At 34.1% G+C, this 13,527-nt stretch overlaps 1 protein-coding gene across 1 annotated transcript in view; it reads left to right on the forward strand.

Annotated features, from left to right (window-relative positions):
• Positions 1–13,527, forward strand: part of SEMA3C (semaphorin 3C) — a 181,006-nt gene that overhangs the window by 158,618 nt on the left and 8,861 nt on the right. Inside the window, exons 14-15 of the mRNA XM_013979789.3 lie at positions 1,972–2,013; positions 5,625–5,782. Coding sequence (XP_013835243.2) covers positions 1,972–2,013; positions 5,625–5,782 — 200 coding nt within the window. The remainder of the gene's footprint in view (positions 1–1,971; positions 2,014–5,624; positions 5,783–13,527) is intronic.

Here is a 13,527-nt window from a genome sequence, read left to right on the forward strand (position 1 = left end):
GCAGACTATTGCTCGTCCAATAAATTGCTTTGCTTAGTTGAGTGGACTTAGAATGTGTTAACATTATATTAATACATGTTAACTATGAAGAAATATTTTAAAAATCAAATACAGAATCTCAGGAATTCTGGCAGATTTCCCAACATTTTATTAGGTTTATGGTTTTTAATGCTAGAGTATCTTTGGTGTAAGTTTCCTTGTGATTAGTACATTAAAATTATGCTCATAAAATATTAGCTATGTGCATTCAAATGCCTTTTCTATTCCTTGCTTTGTAAAGAAATTGATTATTTCACTGGACTAACCAAAATCATGTTATATATAATATGAATATATAATATATATAAATATATGATATAAATATATAATATAAAATATATAATTTTTTTCTCCTTCAGTTCTGTGGGACAACTTGTATAGCCAAATAATATAAAGTACATTTTTCAATAGTTTTCTTGAAGAAAGTAAAAAGGCTGTATGATAGCACTGCATTTTTTAATTCTGAAGTATTTTTTAATAATCAGGAAATGTTAATTGTGTTTGACACAAACCCAAATATATTTCTATGAAAAGATTTTTAAAATGTACGTTATTTTGATCATGTGCGAACTACATACAGTCTGTTATATGAGTTATGCTGGTGTTATCATCCTAAAGAATAAACTCCCAGTGGAAAAACAGAGTCAGTCAAAATGCATGTGAGGGGACATCAATCCAAGAGACTAAAAATTTTTGAGCTTTCTTCCGGATGGGTGTGCTAGTGACTGATATGGCTAAATTGAGAGACAGTTACCAAATACAGTTACTATCTTCAGCATGGTGTTTGTGTCACATTTTTTGAAGTGAGGTAAAAATAATTGGGTGTGTATGATATACTGTGATGGGCACTTGAGAAAATAATACATTTAAAGTGAAAAAGAAATTCCTTAGCTAAGTGTCACACTGATACACTGCAGAAAACTCAATGTAACTTTTAAAAACTAGGCACTTTGCTTTTATAGAGTGCATATCACATCCACTCTTTTAGTTCTTAGAGTATTTTCTGAAAATATGTCCAACTTCCTAAATTTAATTGAATTGGAGGTAGAACTACTAGTAGTTGCCTAGGTACATATTAGCTGCTGTAGTTGTTTTGTATGTGTGTGTATTTCTACACAGATGTCATGATTTGTTGTAATTTAGTGTTTAGAGATATCACCATTTTCTCTTTTAAATATTTGTTAGGAACACACAACTCCAGAAAGCAGAATAATTGTGGGTTTCACTGATTTTGAGAATGTGTTCCCACTTGAGTTATTCAACTAAAACTTCACAGGTCTTCATCAAGTTATCACGAGTCTAAATTTTAATCTTTAAAAGCAGCTAATAATATTTAAGAAGTAAAGTTAAGAACAGAATGACTTTCAAAAGGAATGACTATTTCAGAAAATTTCTAGGTTCTTTCACTAATTCACACTTATCAAAAGAGGACCTGACCTAACAATATTGCTTTGTTTGCAACGAAAAGAATTAAAGGGTATGGTTCAGGCTAATATTTCTTAGCATAGTAACACTTGGCAGGTGAACAATAGTGTCTTAGGCAGAGTGCTGTGTTATGGAGGAATTAGATGGGGTACCATTCCACAGCCCAGGACCCAAGTACCCAGATCCAGTCCTAAGTTATTCATTATATTCAATATTCCAAAGTATAGTTTTTGCTAAAATTTCTCAAATTTTTGTTTTTTCTAATGACTTTGTTGATAGATGTGTTATAATTGCCACTTTTTTTAGTTTAAGCATATATTTGTGTAACAAATCTGTCCTTACTTCAAACAGAGTAAATTTATAGAAAGCTGTTGCCAGACTTTGAAAGTATGTGTGCATAGAGAAAAAAATGATGAGTTCTTGAATTTTAACAGAAAGAGTCTTTGAATATAAAATCCTTTTTAAGGATTATTTGAACAACTAACAATGTTTTTCTACATTTTTTAGAATCATGCTCCTATAACAACAATGAAAATTTCATCTAAAAAGGTAAAAACAACTCATTTTTACTTTCTTTGCATGTAAAAATTTTACTATTGTAAAAAAATATATTTTATAATTTCTGAAAAATTAGTTTTAATATTAGAAAAATAGCACTGTTCTTGGTATACCACACACTAATTTTAATATGGAATTTACTAGCTTTACCGGAAGACAAAAAAGTTTATTTTTGTATATGAGTTCATCAGAGTAGAATATATACATATATACTTAAATATACACACAATAAGATAATAAAAAATTTTGTATATCCTGTAATCTCAAATGCTACAGTGTATGATGCCAACTAAAATAAAGATAATCTTTGTGAAGGAAGAATGTAGCATTAGCATTTGGGCTACTATAACATCACACACATTCTCAGGGACTTGGAATGAGTAATCAATCCCTTTTTGAGTTCCTGCTGTTGTCACAAGCTTGAAATGTGCAATGCATTCTTTCTATTCTGTGCCTATTTCTAGGTAGGTGCTGTTTTTTAGGGTTTATAAGTCATTTTAAAAATCTGTACATTTCAAATTTAAGCCATATCAGGGTTCAGGATTTGGGAAAAAATAGTTTACTATGATTATCAGAAATGTGTGATCATCTAATCTGTACCTGAACATACAAATACACAACGATTATGAAGAGGAAAAGCCCAATTCCAATCTACATGTGCAAATCATGCACCACTCCAGACCCCAAATGTGTTATCTCTAAAACGAAAGTTCTAAGGGTCAAAACAGTACAGTCAAAAATGTAGTAGGCTTCAGAATGAGACTGACATGGATTTAAACCCAACCAGACTATATTATAAACAAATTATTTAACTTCACTGATCTAAAGTTTCTGCCTCTGCAAGGTAATGCTTTCCTTACAGATGAGTTAACTTACATAAATTGCCTAAAATAATGTGGGTCTTTGGTAACCGCTGTTTATAAGAGCCTAATCCTTATTTTTCTTGGAATATGGAATAAAGGTTTTATGTGTTAGCACAACTGATGATATAATTTTAGTGTTCTTCACCATACTTATTCTCTTATACATGAAGAAGTGTTCCACAGTTGGTCTTCCACTGTTTTCACTTGACTAAATTTTTATGAGGAAAAATAAATAGGGTAAAGGAAGCTAAAGATCTCATCTGTAAAAATGTTTGCATGGTGCATAACAAACATTTTCCCAAGTAACAAGAAGCCATTCGTCATTTTCCCTAATGTCCTGGGGAGCTGAACCCAAGTGAGAATTGCCTTTGAAGACAGCAGGGAATCGCTTTGTTTATAGTAGTTTAATGGAAAGAGAAAGAATCAGAGCAAAATTCAAAATGGAGACAAAGCCATTTGTGTGACAGAGTAGTCCAATATACAATTATAGGTTTCAGCGCCTCATTCAGCTTGTGAACTTGTAATTCACAAGCCATTCCATTAAATTGCAATGTATAGCACACACACATGCAGGAAAAAGTATTAAATTTATTTCAACATCTTATATTATAAATGATTTTAAATATTTCGTGAGATGAGTTGGATTCAGGGCAGGATAATTATTTGATTTGGGGTGAATTCATTTGCACAACTGCATATTGCATTATTTTTTCAGTGTGAAAGAATTATAAATTGCCAGTGGAATTTTATATATATTTAAATATTGTGAAGTTAGTACATTCCGTACTGCTCAAACTAAAAATTTTATTGTCCATTTTATTCTCCTTTATTCTCTAATTTCCTTGCATTCCACATAGCAGAAAATAGATTAATAAAATAGATAATTTCTAGAGTGAAATTACCTGTATCCTTTCCTCAAATAAACAAGTTTCCTTGAGGAGTTCCTTGGTGGCCTAGAGGTTAAGGATTTGGTATTGTCACTGCTTTGGCTTGGGTTTGATCCTTGGCCTGAGAACTTCTGCAAGCTGTGCACACAGTCAAAACAAAAAACAACCCCCCCCCCCGGGTTTCTTTGAAATATTTTAATGATGGTTTCACTATATTGTTTTTAATATACTCAACATTTATTTCAAATATTTCTAGAAACATTATTGTCAAAACATGTAATTGTTTTCTTACCATTTGAATGTCTCAATTAGGGATCAATAATTTTCAGCCTATTCCTGAAAAATTCATTGATCCAAATAAAATAATTAGACATAATAGAGTGAGATGTGATTCAAGTAATTAATTGGAATTGAAATGTATAAATTGATGGTTTGATAGTTTATAGTAGATACTGTTACTTAATATTTGTTGAGTACTTAGGTACCAGAAACTATTTGAAGCATTTTATGAGGAGTTAGCCCTAATATTTAGTTCTTACAGAAAAAAATCTGTGGATGGAGTGCTGTAATATCCAAATCTTACTAAATAGGAAGCTGAGATTCAGAAAAACTACCCAGCAAATTTGTGGTACCTGGGATCTGAGTATCAAGGGTCTGCCTCTAGAACCTGGTAAACCAATGGTGCCCCACTGATTTAATTTTAAATCTTTTTATAAGTTAAAGCGTGTGTGTGTGTGATTGTGTGTGTATGATGTGTGGACATGTACATGTATTCCAGTTACAGCTTAAAAAATCTGTTTTGGAGTTCCCGTCGTGGCGCAGTGGTTAACGAATCCGACTAGGAACCATGAGATTGAGGGTTCGGTCCCTGCGCTTGTTCAGTGGGTTAAGGATCCGGCGTTGCTGTGAGCTGTGGTGTAGGTTGCAGACGCGGCTCGGATCCCGCGTTGCTGTGGCTCTGGCATAGGCCGGAGACTACAGCTCTGATTAGACCCCTAGCCTGGGAACCTCCATACGCTGCAGGAGAGGCCCAAGAAATAGCAAAAAGACCAAAAAAAAAAAAAAAAAAAAAAAAAATCTGTTTTAAGTTGAATTAAATAATGTCAGTCCTTTGTAAAATGAGGAGTGTGAATTAGAAACTTATTCCTTCAACCCCTGAGAACCATTTTATGCACAGCTAAAAGAATTGGAGAAGTATTATAGTAAGCTCTTGACACCATACACATGAAGGGGGTGAAATCTTTATTTTTGACTTAGGCTGCTGAAGATCTCTGAAATCATACAGAAAGTTTAAAACATTTTTAAATATAAATACAGTCTTCTAAATAATTGAAAAATTGCTCTAATGAATAATATGTCATTTTCAAAGACATGAAAAAAAAAATGAAACTTTAACACTATTTTTTCTAAACTTAAAAATGCCCTTTATTTTAGCCTTGACTTTTTCAAATTTACAAGGTGATGGGTTGCCAGACTTGAAGAATAAGAAAGCTCCATTGTGCTTTGCCAGGAGACAGCAGTCAAAGAAAAAAGCAAACATCATAATTTAAATCTGTAATACATTAGCTCAAATCTGAGAGAACAATGAATCCCAATGTCTAAAAACACATTACCATTCTACATGGTGCTCTGAGCTTTTCTTTTTTAAACAGGAAAGTGGTAATGTTATAGGCATATTAAGGTAGAAAAACTTTATTTATTTTGGCTTTATACCTTCTGTACTTTGCTTCTCATTTTTGGTCTATTTCAAAATGAATCCAAGAATTTGTGGGCATATATTGTAGTGTGTTTCTGTTGAAAGTCTTCTTTTAACTTCCACATGTGAAATAAATCATCATCATTCTTCTAATAGCAACAGTTGTATGTGAGCTCCAATGAAGGACTTTCCCAAGTGTCTCTGCATCGCTGCCACATCTATGGTACAGCCTGTGCTGACTGCTGCCTGGCAAGGGACCCTTACTGTGCCTGGGATGGCCATTCTTGCTCTAGGTTCTACCCAACTGGGAAGCGGTAAGTACTGAATATTCAGCTAAAAATCAAAATTTTGATAACATCAGACAATTGAGCAGTACTCCACATCATTCGAATCATTTCTCTTGAAGTATTCTGTAAAAATGGCACTAAAAGTAGTAGTTAAGTTTAGCAGCATATATAGTCTTTGAATAAAGAAAATGGATATGATATTCTCACAGATATGTTGGAATGTAGTACTTTGGAAAAAACTCCTTTCTCCTTTTAAAGCTCTTCTGCAACACAATCCCCTACCTGTAATGCCTCAAATATTTTAAGCAATATTAACTTTTTTTCATATTACCTAATTTTTATCTTGTTTTATCTGCTTCAGGATATCCTTAAATCTTACTTTGCTTGCATTTCCCTGTGCTGCTCTATTTCCCCTACAGTCAAATGCTTGTCCTAGTTTAGGCAACAGGAGCATTGCTCCAGAAAGGGTATTCTGAATGCTTCCAAAACCTTGATGACTATGCCTTACTCCTTAGAATGGTGACTGTGTGACTGCCGGTTAGATAAGAGAGTAAGGCAGTCTAAGGCACCATGCCTTTTATACAAGCAAAGACAGGTAGGAAACTCTGAACTAACTTGTACCAAGTTGGAAGGAATCACCAACAGTGAAACTATAGAGCAAAGAATACACAGAATTTAGAGTCAGCCAAGATCAAAGCTATTTTTGGTCAAAGTTTGATATGGGTCATGATGGGTGATAGGGCCAAAATCTATAAAACATGGGTTCATCAGGAGAGAATAAATAAGACCAACCCTGAGCACCAATGATCTTTCAAGTAAAATTACTGGGGTGAGGGTGCTTTATAGCTCCTTTATCCTCTATTATAGATATAGGCCTCAATGGACTTGATAGATTAAAACAGCCCTAGCACTTCTGCATATTAAGATGATTCTGATTCTTCTGAGATTCTTTTCTTTATTTCTTAAACAAATTTGTGTCATGAGACAATTATTTGCCAGGTAATGTTGAAGAGCTCAACATGTAACTTGAAAGATAACAGCAGAAAGAAAAAAATCTCTGCTTTCAGGGATAATAAATTCTAGAGGGGGGATACAGACAATAAACAAATAAAGAAACCCTCTAATATATTAAATAATGATAAGGTCTATCACTTTTAAAAGTGCAGAGAAGGGAGATAGGAGATGGGGAAGTAGGAGATTGCACTGTTAACTGGGTGGCAAGGGGAGGCCTTACTGAAGATGTGATATTTGAATAGGGCTTGAATGTGGTGAAGAACAGTTCAGTGGCAGTCACGGAAGGGCTTTTATACAGAGTGAAACGGAAACTGCTGACGGTTTTTGAGCACATGAGTGATATTATTTGACTTAAGGTTTAAGAGGATCATCTGGTTGGGTTTGGCTAGGATCGCAGCCCTGGGGTAGGAAAAGGTGGGAGGAGAGGAGATAGAAGACATTTAGGCTACTAACTAATGTTCCAGGTGACTGTAATGGTGGCTTACAAAGGTATGACAGAGGCAGAGGCAACAAAAAGTGGTCTGGATCTGGCTGGGGATCACAGAATCTGTTGACATATTCCATGTAGGAATGTTAGAGAAATAGAAGACTCCAAAATGAGCCAAGTTTTCAAAACTGAGCGTTAGAAATATGTACATGTCATTTCCTGAAACAGTGAAGTCTGTGGAAGGAGCAGGTTTGTGGGGAGAAAGAAAATGTTACGTTGATGATGCCTGAAGATATTCAAGTGGAGATGCTGAGTAGGCAGAAATATGAATCTGGAGTAGGGAGAAGAGCTAGATAATTTTAAAGTGTTCTCTATTAAAGACATTGGTGTGAAAATAATTCTCTTTAAACCAGGAGCCTTTAGTCTATGTTCAAAGACCCGTGTTCCTCTATGTTTTTTGTTTGTTTGTTTGTTTTTGTTTTTTAATTTAGTCAGGAAGCCTATGGCTTCTTTTCATTTCTGCATAGAATTTCTGGACTTCATTAACCTGAGATCTTCTGCCTGCACTGGGCTAGTGTTCAGAACCTGGGCACAAAATGTGAGAGAAGCAAATTCCAAATAATCTCAAATAAAAAATGATTTTTTTTATTATCACTTCGGGTATTTTTGACCATATTTGTTTTGCACTCACAATTATGATTGCAGTGACATTTAAAAATTATTGCCATGACTGTTGGTAAGGCTATAATACTTTCTTGGTAAGCAGATCTACAAATTGGTATATCTAACACTTAGAATACAATCTTCAAACAGATTTAATGCTGAGGAAGAGTGAAGCACTACATTTTCTAAGAAAGGAAGTGATACGAGAACCACAGAGTGAATCTTACCGTGGTCCTTTAGGCATACCAGCCTATTCTATGACATGAAGAAATTGGAGATTAGCATTCATTCCCTGCATAACTTTCAGACTTTGGATTTGACCAACAAGCATTTTTATTTAACAAACAAGAAATATTTCTTTCTTTCTTTTTTTTTTGACCATGCCTGGGGCATGAAGAAGTTCTTGGGCCGGGGATTGAACCCTTGCCATAGCTGTGACTGGAGCCGCTGCAGTGACAACAACAGATCTTTAACGCACTGTGTCATAAGGGAACTCCTGTATTATGTACATCTTTAACAAAGATAGGAATTTTTTAAATTTTGTTTATAGTCATTTCTCATTTAAAAAAAAAAATTTTTGTCTTTTGTCTTTTTTTTTTTTTTTTTAGTGCCATACCCATGACATATGGGGGTTCCCAGGCTAGGGGTCTAATCAGAGCTGTTGCTGCTGGCCTACGCTAGAGCCACAGCAATGCCCAATCTGAGCCACATCCACAGCTCACGGCAACACCAGATCCTTAACCCACTGAGAGAGGCAAGGAATTGAACCTACAACCTTGTGGTTCCTAGTCAGATTCATTTCCACTGCTCCACGACAGGAACTCCAAGAAATATTTCTCAAGTAAATTATATGTTATATGTAGACTGTCATTGCGTATTTGAGATATTTTTTATAGTATTGAAATTCTGCTGAAATGACCTGATTCATGTGTTCTCATATTCTCTCACCTATTACCATCCAGTTAACCTTTATAAAATGTATGCTTAAACACAGACTCCACATTGTTATCCTAATATCACAAATCATGATTTTAATCATACACTTGTAATAAACAAAGAACTGAAACTTTCTTGAAAGTGTTTAATATTGCAGTACCATGCCTGTTATTAAACCTTATATCATGGGGTTCTCTACTAAACTAATAAATAAACTCAATAAAGTTACAGGATACAAAATCAATATAAAAGATTTGTTATGTTTCTATACACTAATAACAAACTAGCAGAAAGAAATTAAGAAAACAATTGCATTTATGGTAGCATCAAAAATAATTAAATTTGTAGGAATAAATTTAATCAAGGAGGTGAAAGAACTCTACCTTGAAATCTGTAAGACACTGATGAAAGAAATGGAAGACGACATAAAGAAATGCAAAGATGGAGCTTCGTGTCGTGGCTCAGTGGTTAATGAATCCAACTAGGAACCATGAGGTTGTGGGTTCGATCCCTGGCCTTGCTGAGTGGGTTAAGGATCCCGTGTTGCTGTGAGCTGTGGTGTAGGTCGCAGATGCAGCTCGGATCATGCGTTGCTGTGGCTCTGGTGTAGGCCAGCGGTTACAGCTCCTATTAGACCCCTAGCCTGGGAACCTCCATATGCCATGGAAGCGGCCCAAGAAAGGGCAAAAAAAGACAAAAAAGAAAAAAAAAAAAAAGCAAAGATATTCCATGCTCAGGGATTAAAATAATTGATATTGTTAAAATGTCCATACTACCCAAAACAATATTACAGATTCAAAGTAATCCCTACCAAAATTCCAATGACATTTTTCACAAAAGTAGAACAAACAATCCTAAAAGGTATATAGAACCACAAAAGACCCTGAATAGCCAAAGCAATCTTGAGAAAGAAGAAAAAAGATGGAAGACTCACACTCCCTGGCTTCAGACTATACTACAACATTATTGTAATCAAAGCAGTATGTACTGACATAAAAATAGTCACATAGACTAATGGAGCAGAATAGAGAGCCCAGAAATAGACCAGGCATATATGGTCAGTTAATTTACAGCAAAGGAGATAAGAATATTCAGTGTGAAAAGGACAGTCTCTTCAATCAATACTGGGAAAAATCTAGATAGCTACATGCAAAGAATGAAATTAGACTTCTGTCTTACACCACACACAAAAATGTACTCAAAATGGGTTAAGACTGGTACATAAGACCTGAAATCATAAAACTACTGAAAGAAAACATAGACAGTAAGCTCACTGACATCAATCTTGGTGATGAGTTTTTGAATCTGACTCCAAGAGCAAAGACAACAAAAGCAAAAATAAATAAGTCAAATAACATCAAACTAAAAAGCTTCTGCACAACAAAGGAATCCATCAACATAATGAAAAGATAACCTTCTGAATGGGAGAAAATATTTACAAAATACATATCCAAAAAGGAGTTATTACCCAAAATGTTTAAAGAACTCATATAACTTAATAGTAGAAATACAAATAATTTGATTTAAAATGGTCAGAAGATCTGAATAGACATTTTCCAAAGAGATATACAGTTGGCCAAGAGGCACATGAAACAATGTTCAACATCACTAGAATGGAATGTAAATCAAAACCATAGTGAGGTAACACCTCTCACATATTAGAATGACCGTTAGAAAAAAGTCAAGGATGTGGAGAAAAGAAGACACTTGTGCACTGCTGATGTGAACATAAATTGGTACGGCCACTATGGAAAACAGTTTGTAGGTTTCTCAAAAAATTAAAAGTAGAACTATCATGCAATCCATAAATTCTACTTCTGAGTACTTATCAAAAAAAAAAAAACAAACACTTATTCAAAAAAGATATATGTTCCCCCATACTTACTGCAGCATATTTTCTTTTTGTTGTTGTTGCTTTTTTGGTCTTGTTAGGGCCATACTTGCGACATATGGAGGTTCCCAAGCTAGGGGTCAAATCAGAGCTGTAGCCACTGGCCTATGCCACGGCCCCAATAATGCCATATCTGAGCTGTGTCTGTGACCTCCACCACAGCTCACAGCAATACTGAATCCTTAACCCACTGAGTGAGGCCAGGGATCAAACCCACATCCTCACGGATGCTAGTTAGAATCATTTCCTCTGAGCCATGACATGAACTCCCTGCCGCATTATTTTCAATAGCAAAGATGTGGAAACAACCCAAAGTCCAAAAGTCCATTGATGGATGAATGGATAGAGAAGATGTGGTATATGTGTCTGTATATATACAATGGAATTCTGTTCATCCATTAAAAAAATAATGGAATCTTGCCATTTGTGACAATGTTGTTGAACCTTCAGGGCATTATGCTCAGTAAAATAAATCAGACAGAGTGTGATCTCACTTATATGTGGAATTTTTAAAACATCAACAACAAAAATCAAGCTCATAGATACAGATAACAGATTTGTGGTTGCCTGAGTTGGTGGAAGGTGGTAGGAAAAATGGGCAAAAGAGAGGCAACGGTACAAACTTCCAGTTATAAAATAATTAAGTCATGAATATGTAAGGTATAGAGTGGTGACATAGTTGAAAATTGCTAGGAGGGTAAATCCTAAAAATCTTCATCACAAGGAAAAAAAAAAACTTTTGCATCTAACTATATAAGGTGACAAATGTTAACTAGATGTTATTGTGGTAGTCATTTTGCAATATATACAAATATCAAATTGTACATCTGAGTCTAATATGTTATATGTTAATTATACCACTTTTTTTTAAAAGTACAGACAGTTAAAAAAAAAGTATCATGATCTGAAAAAAAAAGTAATAATAATTTAAAGAGCTATCTCGATATCTGGCAATGTCCTAATTCTATCACTAGAGCCAAAAAATACTTTATATATATATATATTGGTGTGAGGTTTTATTTCATTGTGAGTTTTTTTGCAGTGGCAATGCCAGATTCTTAACCCGCTGAGCTGCACAGAAACTACTCATGGTGGTTTTGATTTGTATATGTATAAGATATTATTTTTTTGAAATTTTTTAACTTTTTTTTTTAGTCTTTTTAGGGCTGCACCTGTGGTATATGGAAGTTCCCAGGCTAGGGGTCAAATCAAAGCTACAGCAATCCAGAATCTGAGCTATGCCTGTGACCTACACCACAGCTCACGGTAATGCCAGATCCTTAACCCACTGAGCGAGACTGGAGATCAAACCTGAATCTTCATGAATACTAGTCAGGCTCATTAATGCTGAGCCATGACAAGAAGTCCCATAAGATATTCTGTGGCTTATGCTTGCATTCTGGGAGTTACATTAAAAATATATATGCTGCTTTAAAGTCTCCAAATTATTCCCCAAATTATTTAAGCATATAGTTACAGTGAATGCAAGACATGTTTGCTGCATGATTGTCTCCTAAATTCCCATATGTAGAATTTACTTTCTTTAGAGATTAAATAGTAATAATGCAAGTGATCATTGGAAGTATTTTTCATTAATCTCCTTAAAAGTGTTAACTTACCTGGTTTTATTTCAATTGCACTATTTAACTGGAACAAAAAAGTCACTTAGAGGAATGTGTAGAAATGAAAAACAAAAACATGTCCTTTGCATGGAAACAGAGAAGAACAGTTATACTTGAAAATCAATGGAGGCTATACTGTGACATAGTAAAGTTAAGTATTATTTGCTCAGTAGTTTCTTTAAAAAAAAAATGTGTTCAGAATAAACAACATAAGCATTTTTTGCTTTCCTCTCAAGTATCTTTAAGTATTTGTACGTTTGTATCAAATTTTGCAGTTTAATCTCATTCTGGATTCATAAATGTAGTTAGAAATTTTATTTTAAGACAAGATAACCAGTTCAGTCTTCAACTAAATATCTGCTTTTTACACAAGAAAAAAATGATTTCCTTGTTTATCCAAAAGAATAGACTCTAATAGAGGAAACATTGACATCTTGAGCTAAATTCCCAATCCTACATGAAGTAGAATATCACTCTGTCTACTAGCATGCTTGCATGATGCTATATGCCTTTAAGGGAATCTAAATGTATAGAAAGCTCAGATGACTCTTTGTTGTTGTCATGATTTAAGCCAAGCCATAACAGTTTAAATTTAACCATTGAAAAAAATGTTTGTGTAGATGGCTGAAAATGACCGGTTCAGCCGTAAGAGCTGTAACTTAAGTCTCATATAGTATATACTCACAAGTTAGCTAGTAGAGTAACCTTGTGACTTCAAAATGTAGTGAATATAAAGCAGTAAAACTTTGATATAGGAACTATTCTAAAACACAGTTTGTAATTCCAGAGACAAGAATAACTTCCATTAGTTTGTGTGTGTGGTTGTAAAGAAATACAGTTTAATAAGGATCATGTGACTTTTGGGAAAAGAATACATAAGTGACACAAACTATATATATCTCATATTTTCATAATTAAATGTGTATAATCCATCAAGTATATAAACTATTGACAATTTGCCATAAGCTTAAAATGATTTTTTTTATCAATGACTTTGAGATTAGTTTTGATTTGTAAATTTTATAATTCCAGTGTGATTTTAATATTTTCCTTCTTCTTACTGAATATTTTAATTTATAATTAGGGTAAAAATATTAAGAGAGACTTAGCTAACCCAGTTAAGTGATATGCTCATCCATATATATTTATCATAATCAATTTACCCTGAACTCCCAAATTTTTTTTTTTTTTTTTTTTTGGTCTTTTTGCCTTTTCTAGG

The sequence above is a fragment of the Sus scrofa genome, chromosome 9, assembly GCF_054392235.1.
Source record: "Sus scrofa isolate SSC_HxYL_T2T_F1_AM1 chromosome 9, Sscrofa_HxYL_maternal_Yorkshire_Landrace_v2.0, whole genome shotgun sequence".
NCBI lineage: Eukaryota > Metazoa > Chordata > Mammalia > Artiodactyla > Suidae > Sus > Sus scrofa.